Source organism: Puma concolor, chromosome A3, assembly GCF_028749965.1.
Source record: "Puma concolor isolate L17-30 chromosome A3, mPumCon1.1.hap2, whole genome shotgun sequence".
Taxonomy (NCBI): Eukaryota; Metazoa; Chordata; class Mammalia; order Carnivora; family Felidae; genus Puma; species Puma concolor.
The window spans coordinates 114,550,988-114,569,911 of NC_141669.1; the positions used below are offsets into that span (position 1 = coordinate 114,550,988).

The 18,924-nt window shown below is 51.3% G+C and overlaps 1 protein-coding gene across 2 annotated transcripts; it reads left to right on the top strand.

Moving 5' to 3' along the window:
• CCM2L (CCM2 like scaffold protein) lies at window positions 1-17,222 on the top strand. Of its 2 annotated transcripts, none has more exons than XM_086701947.1 (10): window positions 1-95; window positions 2,858-3,025; window positions 4,799-4,882; window positions 4,981-5,164; window positions 5,951-6,423; window positions 9,271-9,406; window positions 11,676-11,739; window positions 14,295-14,424; window positions 14,996-15,134; window positions 16,053-17,222. In XM_086701947.1, the coding sequence occupies exons 1-10, from the start codon at window positions 66-68 to the stop codon at window positions 16,361-16,363; spliced, it is 1,719 nt and encodes a 572-aa protein (XP_086558073.1). In that variant the 5' UTR covers window positions 1-65; the 3' UTR covers window positions 16,364-17,222. The 2 variants fall into 2 exon arrangements, with proteins under 2 accessions (XP_086558073.1, XP_086558074.1); XM_086701948.1 differs by having other exon boundaries at window positions 9,316-9,406.
• The last annotated feature ends 1,702 nt before the right edge of the window (window positions 17,223-18,924 follow it).

Sequence of the window (18,924 nt, forward strand, 5' to 3'; positions counted from 1 at the left end):
GTGTGGGGGGAGAGGGTGGAGGGGGTTGGCCAGGAGGGTGGCAGGAGTGGAGGGGACGCTTCACCATGGAATATGAAGTCAAGAAAGGAAAAAAGGTAGGTGGGAGGTTGGGAGGGATGCCAGGTAGAGAAATGTCCCTGGAGGGAGTAAAGTGGAGAACCCGGGTGGGGGTGATGGGCAGCGAGTGGCATAGAGTCTTCCTTCTCATTTGGAAAGACCGTCCTTCCCACCCTTGGGCAACCAGACATTTGGGCTCAAACTCCCTAACCTGTCTCCCGGCTCTCAATGGCCTCTGCCATCCCTGGAAGGGACACTCAGGCACCTTCCAGGGAAACCCAGCCAGACAGATGACTTTGGGAGATACTCTCAAACTGCTGCCACAGTTTTCCTGGGGTTTCCTCAGACTGAGGGACAGACAGACACCCAACAGACCCATTCCTCTTCTCCCTACCTCCCAGACAGAAGGACCTCAGCCAGGGCAGCTCTGTGCTATGAGGCTGTCTATCCAGATTGAGACACCTACCTGCTCCCCTGCTGGGTTCCAGCCTCGTCTGCGCCCTGCCCCCCCAGATCCTCACTCCTCCTTTCTGTCAGAAGTTTTCTAGTCTGGTTCCCTGGACACCTCACCTGGTTGTCTTTGCCATTCAGGGAGTCCCTCAGATTCCAGCGCCCACCCCCACCCATCCCTCTTCCCCCAAGAATCCTAGGTCAGGCTATGTGAATCGTGAGGGCTCAGAAGGGAGCCAAGACCTAGGTGCTTGTTCTCTCTTGGCTCATTCCTTCTGCAGATGTGCACTGAGAACTTATTTTGTGCCCCACACTGTGCCTGGTGCTGGTGATGATGTAGCAGTGAGCAAAGTCAGACAAGGTCTCTGCTCCCTCCCTGGAGCTCACAGCGTTTTGGGGGAAGGCAACTTTGAAGAAAAGCAATTAATACAAAGTTGCATGAGAGACGCCATACGTGGTGCTGGGGTACAGAATATTAGGGGACCCAGCCCTAGCCTGGTCAGCTTGAGCTGAGATCTAATGGGCAGAAGGAGACAGGGTAGGGAAGTGTTTCAGGGGGAGGAACAGCGTGTACAAAAGCTCTCAGTGGGAAGGAATGTAGCAAACAAGATGGCCCTGTAGCTGGAGGGCAGGAGTGAGGGGACAGTAAGATAAGGCTGGAGAGGTGGGCAGGGCTGGACCACTGAGGGCCACAGACCAAACTTTTACCTTTACACTCCACTCTTACACACATATTCACACACACAGAATAAAGTCCCGGCTCCACAGCTGACATTCAAGCCCTCTGTGGGCTTGAATCTTCTTCCCACCCTTCTCCAGGCTCATCATGTTCAGCCAGCCCTGCCAGCCCCCAGACGTTCAACACATGTCGTGCCCTCTGCCTGGAACGCCCTTTCCCAGACCATGTGCTCTCATTTAGCAGAACCTCCATATATCTCATGCAGGCTCCATGATACTGGTTTTAAAATCTGGGCTGGGCACGCATCAGAATCACCTGGAGTGTTGATTAAAACATAAATTATTGGGGGGGGGGGCGCGCCTGGGTGGCTCAGTTGGCTGAGCAGCCAACTTCAGCTCAGGTCATGATCTCATGATTTGTGTTCAAGCCCCACGTCGGGCTCTGTGCTGACAGCTCAGAGCCTGGAGCCTGCTTCAGATTCTGTGTCTCCCTCTCTCTCTGCCCCTCCCCTGCTCACACTGTCCCTCTTTCTCTGTCTCAAAAATAAATAAACATTAAAATTTTTTTTAAAAACCCACATAAATTATTGGGTCTTACCCCTAAGCTCTGATCCAATAGGTCTGGGATGGAAAGCGAGAATATGCGTATCTCTTAAGTTCCTTGGTGCCGCTGCTGATGCAGGAACCATACACTAAGAACTGCTCTAGAGTAGTGCTTTCCTGTGAGATTTAGATTCTGTTGGGCTGGGCTGGAGTCCTGGAATTGGCTTCTTTAACCTTGCTGTAGGCCATTTTTATGCAAGTGCCTGCTGGATTCTACTTAAACATACTTATTAACTATTTTTTTAAGTTTATTTTTACTTATTTTGAGAGAGAGAGAGAATGAGTGGGGAAGGAGCAGAGAGAGAAAGGGAGACAGAAGATCCAAAGCGAGATTCGCACTGACAGCAGGGAGCCCAATGCAGGGCTCGAACTCACGAACCACAAGATCATGACCCAAGTCATGACGCTTAACCAACTGAGCCACCCAGGTGCCCTTACTTATTAACTATTTCTAATTTTTAGGAAAACACAGAGAATAGCTTAACAAATATCTGTGCATTCACCACTCGGCCACATTGAATCTTTTTTTTAAAGTTTATTTATTGAGAGAGAGGGAGAAAGAGAGAGAATGAGTGGGGGAGGGCCAGAAACAGAGAATCCCAAGCAGACTCTGTGCTGTCAGTGGGGCTCAGTCCCAGGAACTGTGAGATCATGATCTGAGCTGAAATCAAGAGTGAGACGCTTAACCGACTAAGCCACCCAGGCACCCCTCAGCCACACTGAATCTCAATATTTTTCTTACTTGTCCCAGCCTGGACCCACTCCTTACGCCTGGGCCTGGGCCTGGGCCTTAGCAGGGTCTCCGCCCTCATCTGGGTGTTTAGAATGGAGATTTTAGAGCCAGACTATTGGTTCTACTGCTAATAGCTGGTGATCTTCTCGGCTAGTTCTCCCTCTGAGGCTTAGTTTCTCCATCCATAAAATGGGGATCACAGAGGTACCCCTTCTGCAGAGTCTATGAGAATTAAATCAGGTAATAGGGAAATAGTTAAAATGTTGAATGTGGACGTGCTTGATAACGTCAGTTGCTATTATTACTGTTATTTCTCCTGCACACCCCCACCCCCAGGGCTTTGTCTCCCCCATCCGGAGGCTGGTGTTCCCCAAGGCCGCACGCCGGGCAGCCTTTCGGACCAGCGTGAGTCGCCGGCCCCTGCACTCGATGCCCCTTTATCCCCCTGACTACCTCATCGACCCCCAGATTCTGCTGTGTGACTATCTGGAGAAAGAGGTCAAGGTACGTGTGGGATGAGGAGAAGGGTGGGCAGAATCTTGGGGCAAGGGGTAAAGGAGGGGTAAGGTTTTCCTCAACTCTCTTAAGGGTCCCTGGCAGGATCTGAAAATTGAGCTGACAAACAGATTAACAGGAGAAAAGCGTACACATTTTATTAAATGTTTACACGTCCATGAGAGCCTTCGCGAGAGAGTGAAGGACCAAAGAAGTGACCAGAGCATGAAGCTTTTGTATCTTTTTTACAATCAGTTAATTTGTGAAGAACTGACAAGGCAGAGGGGTGGGGGCTAGGGGTAGTAAAGGGTGAAGAAAGAACAAGGTTTGTTTATACAGCCTTCTCAGCCCTAAATTCCCTCATGAGAAGGATGTCTGGTTCCCTTCCGGTACAGGGAAGGTACCTTTCATGTGGGAGGTTCATCTTCTGCTTTCAGGGAAGAAAGGTAGGGGTGGGGGCAGGTCAGAGGGACCTTCCTGCTTCTACCATTTTCTTCAACTTCTTCAAACTTAGGATATTCTGTAAGCCGAGGTGCCATATTTTGGGGTAGCATGTTCTGGATCCCGTCAGGAGAGACTGCACCTCTCCCCCACACCAAGCCCTGACCAGCCCAGTCTCACACAGGGGAGGCTCAAAGGAAAGAGACCTGGGTTCAAGTTAGCCTAGCTCCTGCCTTATGCTGCAGCCCTTCAGCAAATGATGTCCATCTGCTCAGCTTCAGTGTTGTCATCCCAGCACGAGCCTCAAAACCTACCCACAAGGGAGAGCAGATGGCAAAAGCCATACCTTCCTGTGAGATTTTACTGCAATAACGTTGTCAGTACTCAGTCTCCAGGGTAAAGGAACCCAGCTCAGCAAGCCACAGAGGACTTAGATCACTCAAGGCCTTTCTTCTATTTCAAGAGCACCATGAAAGAGCAGTGGAGAATCCTCATTGCCCAGGGAAGATTGCTATGGGGATAGGAGTGTCAGGTTTGACAGGCTGCCCATTTAAATGTGAGTTTCAGATAAGCAATAACTACTTGTGTCGTATTAATATGTCCCAAATATTGCATGGGACTAAAAATACTTTAAAAATTTTTTGAAGTATTCACTGTTTATGTGAAATTCAAATTTAACTGGCATCTTGTATTTTACCTGGCAACGATATATGGAGGGTAAAGCTAACCGGTGCACATAAGAAATTTCATAGAGAATAAAAGAAGAAAACAGTTTGATTGCTGGAATTCACCTAGAAGAACAAAACTATTACTCCATTATTTTTTTTTTAATTTTTTTTTCCAACGTTTTTTATTTATTTTTGGGACAGAGAGAGACAGAGCATGAACGGGGGAGGGGCAGTGAGAGAGGAAGACACAGAATCGGAAACAGGCTCCAGGCTCCGAGCCATCAGCCCGGAGCCCGACGCGGGGCTCGAACTCACGGACCGCGAGATCGTGACCTGGCTGAAGTCGGACGCCTAACCGACTGCGCCACCCAGGCGCCCCTATTACTCCATTATTTTAATGGAAAAAGTTAATTCTTACATTGAGTAACTTAAAGTTTGTGATAACATTAAGTTATAACTAAGAATGGATGGAGAATTATTGATTGATTTGGGGCATCATTTTTTGGGTCTGGCTTCTGTGACCACCTTAAGAGTTATTATCAGGTTATTATTAATTCAGATATGTATACCTCAGTCTATCTACATTGCCTCAGTGAGGAGGTCTGGGTCCTCCAAAGCTTCAAAGTGACTTCTCTCTGCCCTTCTCCCACCCACTCCCTCATTTTGTATCCAGTTCCTGGGCCACCTCACCTGGGTCACCTCCTCACTGAACCCCTCCAGCCGGGACGAGCTCCTGCAGCTGCTGGACACCGCCAGGGTGAGGCCCTGGAGAGGGGGGGAGGGCAGGGTCTTGTCCCCTTCGCCCTCTCCCACCCGAGTTCCTCCGGGACCCAGGAGATCCGACCCACCCCGCAGCAGTTGAAGGAGCTGCCGCTGAAGACCACGGCGGAGCAGGACAGCATCCTGAGCCTGTCGGCCCGCTGCCTGCTGCTCACCTGGCGCGACAACGAAGAGCTAATCCTGCGTATCCCCACGCACGAGATCGCCGCCGCCTCCTACCTGCAGGACGACGCGCTGCACCTGCTGGTGCTTAAGACTGGTACAGCTGGCGGGGCCTGGCCAGGGGCAGGGCTGGGAGGTGAACAGGGTGAGAAAAGACCCAGCGTCTAGTCTTGGGAAAGGCGGGGGCGGGCAGGTGGGGGTGTTGAGGATGGATGGTGTGTGATGGGAAAGGCCTGAGCGCGCTACCCTGAGACGAAGGGCAGGCCATGGCTATAAGCAAGAAGTCGCGGCCCAAGGTTGCGGTTGAAGGGTGGATCGCCACCAGCCTGAGGCCAGGTGCCCGGGCCTGGGAAGGTTGGAGGAGCCCAAATTCTGAGACCTGAAGTTAAAGCGCTTGGTCAAACAGAGCGAGATCGCTGCTGTCGGAGAGAGCTCGGGCTAGCAGCCGGGTCAGATCCAGGGGCGTGGCCATACGCCAGAGAGGCGGAGCTCGCGGCTGGGGCTTCGGCGGGACAGGTCAAACCCCGCCAGGCTAGGGGCGTGGCCTGGGGCCAGAGGCGGGGTTGAGGGGAAACCGGAATCAAAGAAGAGGTCTCTGAAACTAGAGACTGGGGCCGAGGTAGGGCCAAACAGAGGGAGGAGACTGCCTGGCCACCGCCCTCAGACCAGAAGCCAAGCGAGGTGTGGCGGGTGGAAAAGGCCTGCGGGACAAGACCAGGGTGGAGCCGAGGCCGGGGTGGGCCCGAAAGTAAGGGCACGGAGCGGGGCGGGTTTGGCCTCCAGACTTAGAAGGCAGAGGTGGGGCCACGCGCCGCTCGTCCCCAGCTGGCCTCGTGGGGGGCTCTTAGCCCAGGTCTCCTGACCGCCATCCCGCCACTCCTAGGTCTGGGCGTGGACCCGGTGCCAGCCGGCGTCGACGCCAGCCCCGGCGGCGCGGGGCGCGACCCAGGCCCGCCGGGCGCGGCGCCAGAGAAGCGGCGGGTGGGCACCACGGAGCGGCGCCACACCATCTGCAGCCTGGACTGGCGGATGGCGTGGGGCGGGGGCGCCGGCGCAGAGGCCCGGGCCGGGGGCGGCGGCGGCGGCGGCGGCGGCGGCAGCCTGGAGCGCCAGCGCGCCGGGGCGCGGGCGTCGGGCAGCTGGGAGCGGCGGCAGACGTTCAGCGGCAGCTGGGAGCGGCGGCACGGTGGCGGCGGCGGCGCGGGCAAGCCGGGCGGCAGCTGGGAGCGGAGGCAGGCGGGCGGCGGCGGCGGCGGCAGCTGGGAGCGGCGCCACCCGGGCTCCAACCCACTCGACCCGCAGGACCCCAGCCCCGACGCCTACTGCAACCTTGTCATCCTGGCTGTGGCCAACAGGGTGAGCCCGAGGGCACCCGGAGCCCCAGCGGCGTGCTCCCCGGGCACGTCCGGCGATGGAGGGCGCAGGTCCCCGTCCCACCCCGCCCTGTTCCTGGGGTCTACCCTGGCCTCTGTCCTTTCCCCTCCTACGGCCCTGCCTAGGACTTCAGGTACTACCTGTGTGCCCACGACGCCAAAGGGCTTCTAATCTCCAGCCTGGACACCTCCAGGACTGTTGCCCCTTGCTGTCCCGGTGAGATGAAAACCCAGAATAGCCAAAACAGACCCCCTCCTCCAGCCTTGCTCCTTCTCCCACGTCGTCAATGTCAGCACTACCACAGTAACAATCATGAGGACACTAATCACCAGCATGAATGGAATGCCAACCCATGCCAGACAAGGAACCAGCATGAACACATTTCATTCTTTGACTAACCCCTAGAGGCAAATACTACAACCATCCCCATTCTGTAGAGAAGGAAACTGAGACCCAGAGGCTAAGTAATTTGTGCAACATCACACAGGAAGCAGGTGGTGGTTTCAACACTGGGATCCAGGAAGTTCAGAGCCTATACTCTTGTTAACTATGGCAGTCACCCAAGGCAGAAGCCTTCCATTCTTGCCTTCCCTCCCCTCCCCCCTTGCTTCATATTCATCCTTGCTTTTATTCATTTGACCATCTTTACTGAGCAGCGACTTTGTCGTAGGCATTGGGCTAGGTGCTATGGATACCAAGATGAACAAGACATATTTGGTGGTTTCCCTTAAGGAGCTCACAATCTAGCAGACACCTTCAAGCCCTAGGCTGTCTAAACTTTTCCTCTGACCCATGGCCCCCAACCCTCCCCCCCGCCCCAGCCCCAGCTCCCTTATATATATCTTAGTGAACAAAACAGTCTCATGGATTTAAAACACCGAGAACTCCCCAAATTTTATCTTTCACCAAATCTCCAGGCATGTTTCTCCAATCAGCCTCTCCATTCGGTGGGCTGATGGCCATCACTAACTTAACACATCCAAAGCTAAGCACCCAATCTTCTCCCCCAAACCTGCTCCTCCCTTGGTCTCCTTGTTTTGATTAATGGCAGCTCTGTCCTTCCATTGTTCAGACCAAAACCTTGCAGTGATCTGTGGCTGCTCTCGTTCTCACACAGCCCATATCCATTCTGTCAACTCTATTGGCCCTATTTTTAAAATATATCCCAAACCTATATACGTTTCCCCACCCTCCACTGCCCCTGCCCAGGTCCATGGCCCATCTTCTGTTATCCAGATCACAGATTTGCCTCTCGCTTACAATCTGTACCCCCCCACAGTCAGAGCAGTCCTGTTAACACATAAGTCACATCTTATCACTGCTCAAAATCTTCCTGTGGCTCCCCACTTCCCTCCAAGGAAAAGTTATTGTCCTTACAACTGCTTGTAAGACCACCCACGTTATAGTGGTGGCTGAAGTCCATTTCTTCTCTGGCCTCATCTCTTTCTGTGTCCCCCTTTATACACTCTACTCCAGCTGGACTGGTCTCCTTAGAGAGTACAAGAGACCTGTGCATTCTGGATGGTTCACCGTGATATTGATATCACCTGGCACCCAATAAGTATTGAACAAATGGGTGAAATAATGTATATTATAGTATTATACCTTAGGATGCAGACCAAAAAGAAAACAAGCAGATTGCAGTGGTAATGAAGGAGGAGATCCAGTTTGCATAGAGAGAGTTTGCTCCTTTTAAACTGAAAGGTGAAGGGGAGCAAAAAGCAAGGCGAAAAGCCAGGAAAATGAATTCCAAGCAGAGGGAACAGTGTGCTCTGTTTATCGCACTGGATGGTGAGGGCTTTAGGATACAGACCTCATCTGAGACCCCAGAGCCTGGCCCAGTGCCTGAAACAGGACTAAATGAGAATTTGCAAAATGACTAAATAAACCAAGAGTTGCATTCCAGGAGTATCTGATTCCCTGGCCTCCTATCCAAGGCCTTGTGGTCCCAAGGAGGGTACAGGAGTTAGAGTCAAAAAATCTGAGTGCCAGTAGTAACCAACGCTGTGAACTTGCTATATTAGCCTGGGCAAGTTACCTAACCATTCTAAGCCTCGGTGCCTTTAACTATAAAATAAGAATACTCTCTTCCCTGCCTATTTCTATTATAAGGATCAATCCTGCCTATTGTGGCTTACATTTTAATGTATACCCTGGGCTTTTTTAGAGGCAAAAATATGAAATAGTATCATGAAGATGGTCTCATCAGTTATTGTCTTTCTGTGTTTCTTGCTTACACATAAAGAATTAAATTAGGCAAATTCCCTTCAAATTTGCAGTCTCAAAAAAAGTTTCACCCAAGAATTGAAATTCCTGCCTTCTATCAGGAGACTGAGGTTTGTGTATTCATCCTACTTCCATTTTTGCCCTGGATGCCAGGAAGCTCATATCTAAATATGGCATCCAGTAGCAGTAACTATGTTGAGTCTAAAATTTTCACACATGTGATTCTTCCTCTTCCTAGTACGTAACAGGAGACCTGGGTTCTAGTGCTGGCTAATCACTTTACCTCTCTGAGCCCCAACTTCCTACTGACAAATTTAAACTAGGGCTTATTTTAGATAGGCTTCAGGAGGTCCTATGAATCCCCCAGAAGTTTGGGGTGCGTTTTTCAGAGCAGAAGACTTAGCGTTGCTGCTGGACTCTATATAGGAGTCTAAGACCCAGAGGGTGGCCATGTAATTTTGATAGGAAATGCTCTGCAAGTCGATTTAAAGGTGCCCATAGATGCGCGTGTGGCCCTGTGAACCTCTTCACACTGTTTGAGGAAACAGAGGTGTCCTGGGCACTGGAGAGGCCCTGAGTGCTCTGTCCTCCTCCCTGGGCCAGGATGCTGCCGAGGAATCCTGTGCCCTCATCTGTCAGGTCTTCCAGATCATCTACGGGGACCAGAGTATTGAGTGCGTGGACCGGGCCGGCTACCACTACACATCAACGCCTGAGCGGCCGTGGCTGTGCAGTCGCAGTGAGTACTGGAACTCCTGGCCACCCCTCCTGTGAAACATCCCAAAAGGCCGGCGAGGACTCCGGGACTCAGGGCCGATGAAAGCCCGTAGAGGCCCTGATCTCTACCGCAATTACAGTGTACTCCCCCCCCCCCCCTTATGTAGTTAAAATGAAATGTCAGTTTTCACGATGACCTCAAACTTAGCGTCTGCACAATGTTCTGGTTGCCAGATTTGGAATGAGCCCCTCAGAGCTGAACTTTTCTCTCTCCCTTCTGTTTCTGATGTCCCTTCTTTGCAGAAATGCAAGCACACACATTGTCTGTTTACTGAGCTGTCTAGCCCCGCTAGGATTCTAGGTCAAAACCAAGATTTCCAGGCCCACCCTTGAACGCAATCAAAGGCTAGAATGAGAATGAGACTAGGAGAGGCATTTATTGAGCACCAACTATGTGCCAAGCACAGTACCACTGTGACTCATAGCAGCCTTGTCGGTCCTATTTGCCACTGTATCCCATGGGCCAAGCAGAGGTCCAGGGACATCATAGGTGCTCCTAGATAAAAGACTTCTTTGAGACCTTATGATTCTAATTTTACAGATGAGGACATTAAGGCTCAGAGTAGTCAATGCATTGCTTAAGGTCACACAGCTGGTAAGTGGCAGAGTCAGGATTCAAACCCAGGTGTGTCTGATTTCTTTTTATTTTTTAAAAAAATTTTAATGTTTGCTTATTTTTTGAGAGAGAAAGAGAACGTGTGCAAGCAAGGGAGGAGCAAAGAGAGAGGGAGACACAGGCTGCAGGGTCTGAGCTGTCAGCACAGGGCCTGACACGGGGCTTGAACCCACAAACTGCGAGATCATGACCTGAGGTGAAGTCGGACACTTAACCAACTGAGCCACCCAGGCACCCTGGTGTGTCTGATTTCTAAAGCTCCTATCTGCAACAGCCTTGCTCCCATGCTGCCTTCAAGGCTGCTAAGTGAATTTCCTCAGCCGCAGCCCCCTCAACGTGGTCCCTGTCTGCAAAGCTCCAGGAACAGAGCGACAGCTCATTACTTCTGCAGGCACCCCCATCTGTAGGAACTGAGGTTATTAGGAAGTTGGGATAGTTCATCAACTCTCACAGGATGAGATAAACAAATGAGCAAATGATGGATAAATAAATGAGTCAACAAACATTCCAACAAATTCATTTTTTTTTTCTTTAAAGATTTAATTTTTTAAAAGTAATCTCTAGGGGCGCCTGGGTGGCTCAGTCGGTTAAGCGGCCAACTTCGGCTCAGGTCATGATCTCGCGGTCCGTGAGTTCGAGCCCCGCGTCGGGCTCTGTGCTGACAGCTCAGAGCCTGGAGCCTGTTTCAGATTCTGTGTCTCCCTCTCTCTGACCCTCCCCCGTTCATGCTCTGTCTCTCTCTCTCTCAAAAATAAATAAACGTTAAAAAAAATTTTTTTTAAGTAATCTCTATACTTGGGGGCTCGAACTTATAACCCTGAGGCCAAGAGTCACATGCTCTACTGACTGAGCCAGCCAGGCACCCCCAACAAATTCAACAAGTATTTATTGAGCACCTGCTATCACCAGGACATACTGGTGAGCAAAACCAGGTGTGGCCCTGCCCTCACAGCCTTGCATTGCTAGGTAGGCCGACAGTAAATAGGGACACAAAATGTAACCACGTGCTGTACTCTGCAGACATAGACTGAGGAACCAGCCTCACCTGGGAAGTCAGGGCGGTGTCCTGAGGAAGTGACACTGAGGTGAGCCAAGATCAGAAGGGTAAGGCTAGTGGAGTCAGAGAAGTAACAGGACTAGGTACAGAGCAAGTTCTCTGTGAACAGTGCTGCTATTCTCTGGAGATCTTGAGTTCCTTTCCCTCAAAGTTCTTTTTTGTTCTCGCCTCAGACATGTACAGTTTTCAAAACATCCCCTCACCTGTTCCCTCACCTGCTGTTCTCAAGACCACTCCCCCCCCCCCACCCCCGCAAGGCAGGCAGGCAGGTGGTATTGTCCCAACCTTGGGGAAGTTGAGGGCAGGGAGAGAGGAGGTGAGTTGCCCAAGGTTGGCTGTGAGTTGGTGATGGGGGCAGGTTTCATGGTCAAAATCTTCCAGCAGCTGCCCAATTGCACTCAGAGTAAAAGCTAACACCCTCACAGTTGCTTACAAGGCCATCCGTGCTCCAACCACCATCCCAACCGTAGGGTGGGACTGGGGTTGGGGGCTCAGGGAGCTGGGGACGTTGGTCCTTTCTCTGCTGCCTCTAACAGCCCCTCTGTCTGCTGACCCCAGGTGAGAGCTGCCGCACAGACGGGACGTACGCCTATGACGCCGACTTCAGCTGCTGCAGCTCCTTGTGGGTACCGCCCCACCCCCACCTTGCACAAATAGGGTCTCTCTTCTAGGCATTCTTGAGCTCCCAGTGGGCAAGAAAGGGTGGGTGAAAAGGACCCCACCTCGATTTGTGCTGATGCCCTGAGCCCTGAGGAGGGTAGGCGAACTGACCTCTCCAGGCTCTAGTGAGCTCATAGGATCCAGACCCAGACCCTAAGAGGCCTGGGGGACAACCGGAACCCTGAGTGGTTTCCACGTAGGCCTGTAGTTCTCTGCCAGTCATCCAGACACAGTGGCCTGCCTAGTCCCAAAACACAGCTAATGCCAAAAACTAATTTTGGTTTAATTCCACGTAATAGAAAACCCTAAAAAGGATTTGAGTTTTAAATAAGATCGAGCTTCCCCCCCCCCCCCCACCTCTTACGTAAAACAGATCAGGAGTTTATGGCCCTTATGGTCATCGAGGGTACAGGTCCTCGGCACCTGGTTCCGTACTCAGAGTTACCTCATGGACCAAGATGATGGTCAGAGCTCCAGTTATCACAATGGCAATGCCAGGGATGTCTGTAAAGAGCTTCGCTCGGATCCTGGCCTGATGATTTCTGCATATGTCTTAGTGGCCAGGACTTGGTCACATGGTCACAGCTAGCCGCCTCAAGGCTGGAAAATGTAGGAGGTAAAACAAAACAAACAAAACAAAACTCAGTTGGCCATATTGTCCAGGGTTCTGTTTGGTATGACTAACCACGCTAGCACTGAGGGGTTTCCCAGGACTTGGGATTTTCTATACTAAAACCAGGAAAGTCCCAGGCAAACTGGAACAAGTTGGTCAAAGTTAGTTCTCTTACTAAGGCCTCTGGCTTGACAGATATCAGGCTCTGCCACTAATATATGCCCTACTTTTATTTTTTCCCTCTTCTGTGTCAATATTTGTGGCTTCCTTATACTGTGTGCCCTTGGGCTAGTCCTTAACCTGATATCTGCTGCCAGATCTGGATCTGCTAGAGTCATGATAATGACTAACATTTGTGCTTGCTGTGTGCCTAGTGCTGTTCTATAAAGCACTTCATTTTTTTTTTTTAAAGTAAACTCTACTCCCAATGTGGGGCTTGAACTCATGACCCCAAGATCAAGAGTCACATGCTCTGCCAACTGAGCCAGCCAAGAAAAATCTACATAGCAACATTACAGTGGCTGCTGTTTATTTATTGCTTCTAGTCTATGACTCTGAGCGCTGTACGAATAGACTCCTCTAATTCTGATGACGTCAATGTTTGTCATCCCATTTTACACATGGAGAAACTGAGGAATAGAGAAGCTAAGCAGGCTTGCCCAAGGTCAAGCTGTAGGCCTCAGATTTGAACCCAAGCAGCCTAGCTCTAGGTCCACACCCCCTAACCACAATGCTACACTGCTTTTCTGTAGCTAATCATAGAAGATGGTTCTGGAACAATTTAGAAACCAGAAGGCAGGTTAATTTTTTTTTTTACTCTTTTTTTTTAATAAAATGTTTCATTTATTTTTGAGAGAGAGAGACAAAGCATGCACGGGGGAGGGGCAGAGAGAGAGGGAGACACAGAATCTGAAGCAGGCTCTGAGCTGTCAGCACAGAGCCCGACACAGGGCTCAAACTCATGAACCATGAGATCTTGGGCAGGTTGATTTTTTTATTAAGCAAGAATTATTGAGTACCTTTCATGTACCAGGCACTGTGCTGTGTGCTAGGGTTACGGTGGGGAACCATACAAGGATGAGACCCGTGACTGGCACGCAGTAGGTACTCAACAAATAAGAAACCAAGGTTCCTGCTCCTGCATGGTTTATCGTGCAAGCACACTTGCAGCGTCTAGCACAGGAGACGATGAAGTCATTATTTAACAGAAATAAGCATTAACGATAACTAGAGAACGAGCACTTCAGAGCACTGAGAGAGACCCATGGGGAGCCTACCTCTTTGGGGGTCGGGAGGGCCTCTCAGAGCTCATGAAACTTGAACCGAGGCCCAGAGGAGGAGAGGGGAAGAGCACTCCGGGCAGAGGGGCAGAAAGTGCAAGGGCTCTGAAGCAGGAGGACAAAGCTTGGTGCATTTGAGGAGCAGCCAGGAGGCCACCGTGGATGTCGGTGGGGAGGATCTGGGAAGGCCTTGCGTGTCATGGGTAGACTTATGAATTTGTGACCACATTTGACAGAGGATCAACCCAGTCATGGGGAGGGGAGGGTCAGAGAAAACTTTCCCGAGAAGGTGACATTTAAGCTCCAATGATGAGTAAGCGTTAGTTGGACAAAAGATGGGGTAGAGAGGCATTCCAGGCAGAGGGAACGGCATGTGCAAAGGCCCAGAGGTAAAGAGGTACTTGAAGTATTAGAGAAGATGGCAGAGAGGCCTGAGCACACAGAGCAAGGGTGAGATGAGGCTTCAGAGGCAGCCAAGGGCCAGATAAGTGGGGCTTTGGAGGCCAAAATGGGATCTAGGATGAAGCCCAGAGCATCAGTAGCTGTGCCCTCCCACCCCCACCTGCTGTAGGGAGAGGAGCTAGAGGAAGGTGAGTGAGAGCCCCATTCTGCCTGTCTCTGCAGCAATGGCTCCCAGGATACATTTGAAGCGTGTTACAGTGGTACGTCCACACCCTCTTTCCACGGCTCCCACTGCAGCGGCAGCGACCACAGCGGCCTGGGCCTTGAGCAGTTGCAGGATTACATGGTCACGGTGAGCAGGGAATGTGAACAGCACAAGCAAAGGTCTGGAGGCTGGAGAAAACACAGAGAGTATTTCAGGAATCCTGAATATTCCTGGACATAATTGAAGTAGACCTTGGAAGATCGGGGGCGGGGTGGTGGGGGGGCGGATATGAGGTTAGGAAAGTAAACTGGACAGCTTATGAAAGCCTTCACTAATGTCAGCTAGCATTCATTGTGTGTCGTCTGTAGAGCAGGCACTGTTCTAAGCACATTTTATGCGTTTATTTTCATCCTTTCAACAGCCAAAGAGGGAAGTGCCATCATTATCTTTACTATATATAAGAAAATCAAGGGTCAAGGAGGTTGCCCCCTACCCAAGATCACAGAGCTGATCAACCAAGGGGCCAGGATTTGAACTCAGGCACATCTCGTGCTTAGATTCAGCCTAGTGTCTGCATGCCCCCCCCCCCCAGTAGGCCATGGGAAAGGTTTTGGGGGAGATGTTGGCCAAATACACCCTTACAGAGGGTTTGGGTCTTTTAGGCAAAGGCTGGGTGGGGATTGCTCCCTGGGACTGACCTTGGATGTTGTCCCCACAGCTGCGGAGTAAATTAGGGCCCCCCGAGATCCAGAAGTTTGCAATGCTGCTGCGGGAGTACCGGCTGGGGCTGCCCATCCAGGACTACTGCTCAGGCTTGCTGAAGCTCTATGGGGACCGGCGCAAGTTCCTCCTCCTTGGTGAGCCCCCTGCCACACCCCCCGAGATCAGGCAAGGACCCTGCTCCCAACTGGTCCACGACACTCCCGATTAGGCATCAGGCTAGAAGCATTTTCTCCTAGTCCTCAGCCTCCGATAAAGCCAAGATCATGAAATCCATGGCACATTTAAGGAGACAGGCGCAGGGCAGGGAGGGACTTGCTTGCAGTCACAGCCCATCAGTAGAGAGCACTGGTATATCCATTCACCTTCATAGCAAAGCTGGGGTGGTGGGGGGAATATTCTCCCCATTTACCCCATGTGGCAGCTGACGCTCAGAGAGGCTGAGGCACTTGTCCAAGATCACACAGCTGGTAAGGAGGGCTGATCATAATAACAGGAATAATATTAATAAGCTAACAGGTAATATCTTTGTCAAGCATCATCTCACTGAATGCTTCAGTTTGGGAAGGTAGAAACTCTCATTTGCCCCCATTTGGCAGATGAGCAAAATGAGGCCCAGAGAAGCAAAGTAAAGTGCTAAAGTCACATAGCTTGCGAGTGGAGATGGAAGCAAAACAAGCTGACTTGTATGAAGCACGCAGTGTGCTGGCCCCTCGTCACATCCCCCCCTGGGAGAAGAGGTGCAATCATCTCAGTTCTACAGGGAGGAAAGTAAGGCCCAGAGCAGCTGTTTAATGAGGGTCACACAACTAATAAATGGGAAAGTAGCAGTTGCAATAATGACAATAACGATAAGCTAATGTGTAGTGAGCATTTACTATGTGCTGAGCATTAGGTCATTGTTCTCTGGCTCAGAGTCAAGGAACTTGTGCAGGACCACACAGCCAGAGAGCGGGCGGGCTGGGGATTTGAACTCGGTTCTCCGGAGAAGGTGATTCCACGATGGGAGGCGAAGGGCTGAACCCTGAGGCGTCCCTCTGCCCCTGGCCCCGCAGGGATGCGGCCCTTCATCCCGGACCAAGACATTGGCTACTTCGAGGGCTTCCTGGAGGGCGTGGGCATCCGCGAGGGGGGCATCCTCACCGACAGCTTCGGCCGCATCAAGCGCAGCATGAGCTCCACGTCGGCGTCGGCCGTGCGCAGCTACGACGGGGCGGCCCAGCGGCCTGAAGCGCAGGCCTTCCACCGGCTGCTGGCCGACATCACGCATGACATCGAGGCGCTGGCACCGGACGATGAGAGCACCGATGAGGAGGCCAGGGACTCCCCGGGTGGGGGCGACACGGTTGAGGACAACTACCTGTAGCCGCCACCCATGCGGAAGGCGGGGAAGCATCCTCAATCCCACCTGTGTCTCACTCGCTCCTGCCTGTGGGACCCCAGCCCCAGGGCCCCCCTCCCGGGGTCGGAGTGTCCGACCTCGCCCTTGGCGCTCCAGTCCCTGCAATACCGAGAATGTCCTGCAGGGGGCGGGACCCCCAAAATCGCAGGCAGTTGCCGGAGGCTCAGCCAGCCCCCCTCTGCCAGAGCTGGGTGGGCAACATTCTACTGTGTCACTAGCCCCAGGTGCCAGGGACAGCCCCTCTCTCCCACCACTCCTGCAGCTTTCTGGAGGCCAAAGGACAGATGAGGAGTGGGCTCCACCTGCTGACAGACTGAGAAAAGACTTCCCAGAGCCCAGAGACCTCTTGTTCCTCCTATTTTACAGTTTGAGAAACAGGTTCAAAAAAAGGTGAAGGAACTTGAGGAAACCTCCTATTTCTCCTGAGATATTACCTCAAAGTACACATACAATAGCGTAGAGGGCCTTTTTAAGACTCTAAATGGCAGGGTCGCCCCTCCTCTGATGGCAGGAATTGGATCACCAGTGTGACATATCTCCACTGACAGTTGGGTCAGAGGTAGGTGATGGGGGTCCCAGTCTTGGCCCTAAGACTCTGAACAAGTTGCTTGTTCGGATCTTGGATTGGGAGCCAGACAGACCTAGGTCTCCTGTCTGGTTAGTGTTCTCACCTCTTGGTGACTTCCATTCCCTAATCTGTCCCATAAGGTTGGCCCCATCCACCTCACAGGGATGGTTGTGGGGATTAACAAAAGCACAAGGCCTTAGTGCTGGGTCTAGCCCATAGTAGGCACTCAATAAATGTTCCCTTCCACTTCTAACACTTTCGGACTTGGTGTACCTGTCTTGGCTGGGCGCAGTACGATGGAAACTGAGGTGGGGGTCAGATGTAAGCAGATCTTTGGGAAAGTTTGTGAAGAGGAACTAGGACTTGCCCTTCATGGCCCTATTACACCCTGGCTCTGTGCTCAAGCCCCAAATGAAAAGTACCTGAGACTCCACAGGCTATCATCACAGGGGGCCGGGGTGGTTAAAGAAACCTGACAGCCGGGTTGAAGAGGTTAGAGAAGTCGGCATGAGGACAGCTTCAACACAGCCTGAGTAAAGGCTTGGAAGCTAGAAGGAGTGACCCCTGAGAGGGGGCCAGAGACTCACGCAGAAGTGCTGAAACTTATCTGTAAAGCTTTAGAGCCTTCCATGGCCAGACACATGGTCCTTACCGTGAGGTAGGTACAATTATCACCAATTAAAAAAATTTTTTTAAATATTTATTTATTTTTGAGAGACAGAGAGAGACAGAACATAAGCAGGGGAGGGGCAGAGAGAGAGAGAGAGAGAGAGAGAGAATCAGAAGCAGGCTCCAGGCTTTGAGCTGTCAGCACAGAGCCCAATACGGGGCTCGAACTCACAGACCGTGAGATCATGACCTGAGCCAAAGTTGGCTGCTTAACAGACTAAGCCACCCAGGTGCCCCTAATTATCACCAATTTTTTTTTATTTTTTTTTCAACGTTTATTTATTTTTGGGACAGAGAGAGACAGAGCATGAACGGGGGAGGGGCAGAGAGAGAGGGAGACACAGAATCGGAAACAGTCTCCAGGCTCTGAGCCATCAGCCCAGAGCCCGACGCGGGGCTCGAACTCACGGACCGCGAGATCGTGACCTGGCTGAAGTCGGACGCTTAACCGACTGCGCCACCCAGGCGCCCCATAATTATCACCAATTTTAAAGTAATATTATTATTAGGGCTTCAGGTCCAGGGTTCCAGGATTTATACTCAGTTTGTAGCAAATGATGTTTTCTTTTGCTTTATTCCCCCCTCCATCCACCCATTCCCCACCTTCCTTCCCCTCCCCATCATGGGCACCCACCCTATGTGTTGATCTATGTCCTGGACGTAAAATACACAATGCATCGTGTGTGTATTTACACCACATGAATGGTATTGTGTAAAGATCTCAACCTGACGCTTCCTTTTTTCACTCCATCATATGATTATTTCTAAGTTCCACCCATGTTTCTGTGGGAAAATCTAGCCTATTGTATCATATTGCTGCAAAGCATTCCAAGCTGAGCATCCATGGCATTATTTATTCACCCCTATCCCCCTGTGATGGATGCCCAGGTGGCTTCCAATTCCCTCTCACCACAAACAACACTGTGATGAACATCTGTGTACATGACCCTATAAGCCTGTGTGAAAACTTCTTTGGACCCTATACCCAAGATGGAATCCTAAATCACAGGGCACATATTTTTTACATGTCACTAAATTCTACTAGTAGCGTGTGAAAGATGCTTGTCTCCCCACATTTTCAATTTTGCCTATAGTTTGGGTATAAGGTCATCTCAGTGTTTGAATTTCTCTGATGATATGAGACTCAGAATCTTCTGTGCTTGCCAGACATTTGGGCTTCCCCTTCAGTGAATTGCCTGTTCCTGTCTGGTGCCCATTATGAATTGGGTTTCCTGTCTTTTTCTTGTCGATTTGCAGGAGTAGCCTGTAAATTTTAGATATTAATCTC

What these genes read in the sequence shown, in the direction of transcription:
- CCM2L (XM_086701947.1), top strand. Translation starts at nt 66, where the DNA reads ATGGAATATGAAGTCAAGAAAGGAAAAAAG. An exon ending in AGCTGCTGGACACCGCCAGG is followed by an intron (nt 4,883 to 4,980) that starts GTGAGGCCCTGG and finishes CCCACCCCGCAG; the next exon opens with CAGTTGAAGGAGCTGCCGCT. An exon ending in GCCGTGGCTGTGCAGTCGCA is followed by an intron (nt 9,407 to 11,675) that starts GTGAGTACTGGA and finishes TGCTGACCCCAG; the next exon opens with GTGAGAGCTGCCGCACAGAC.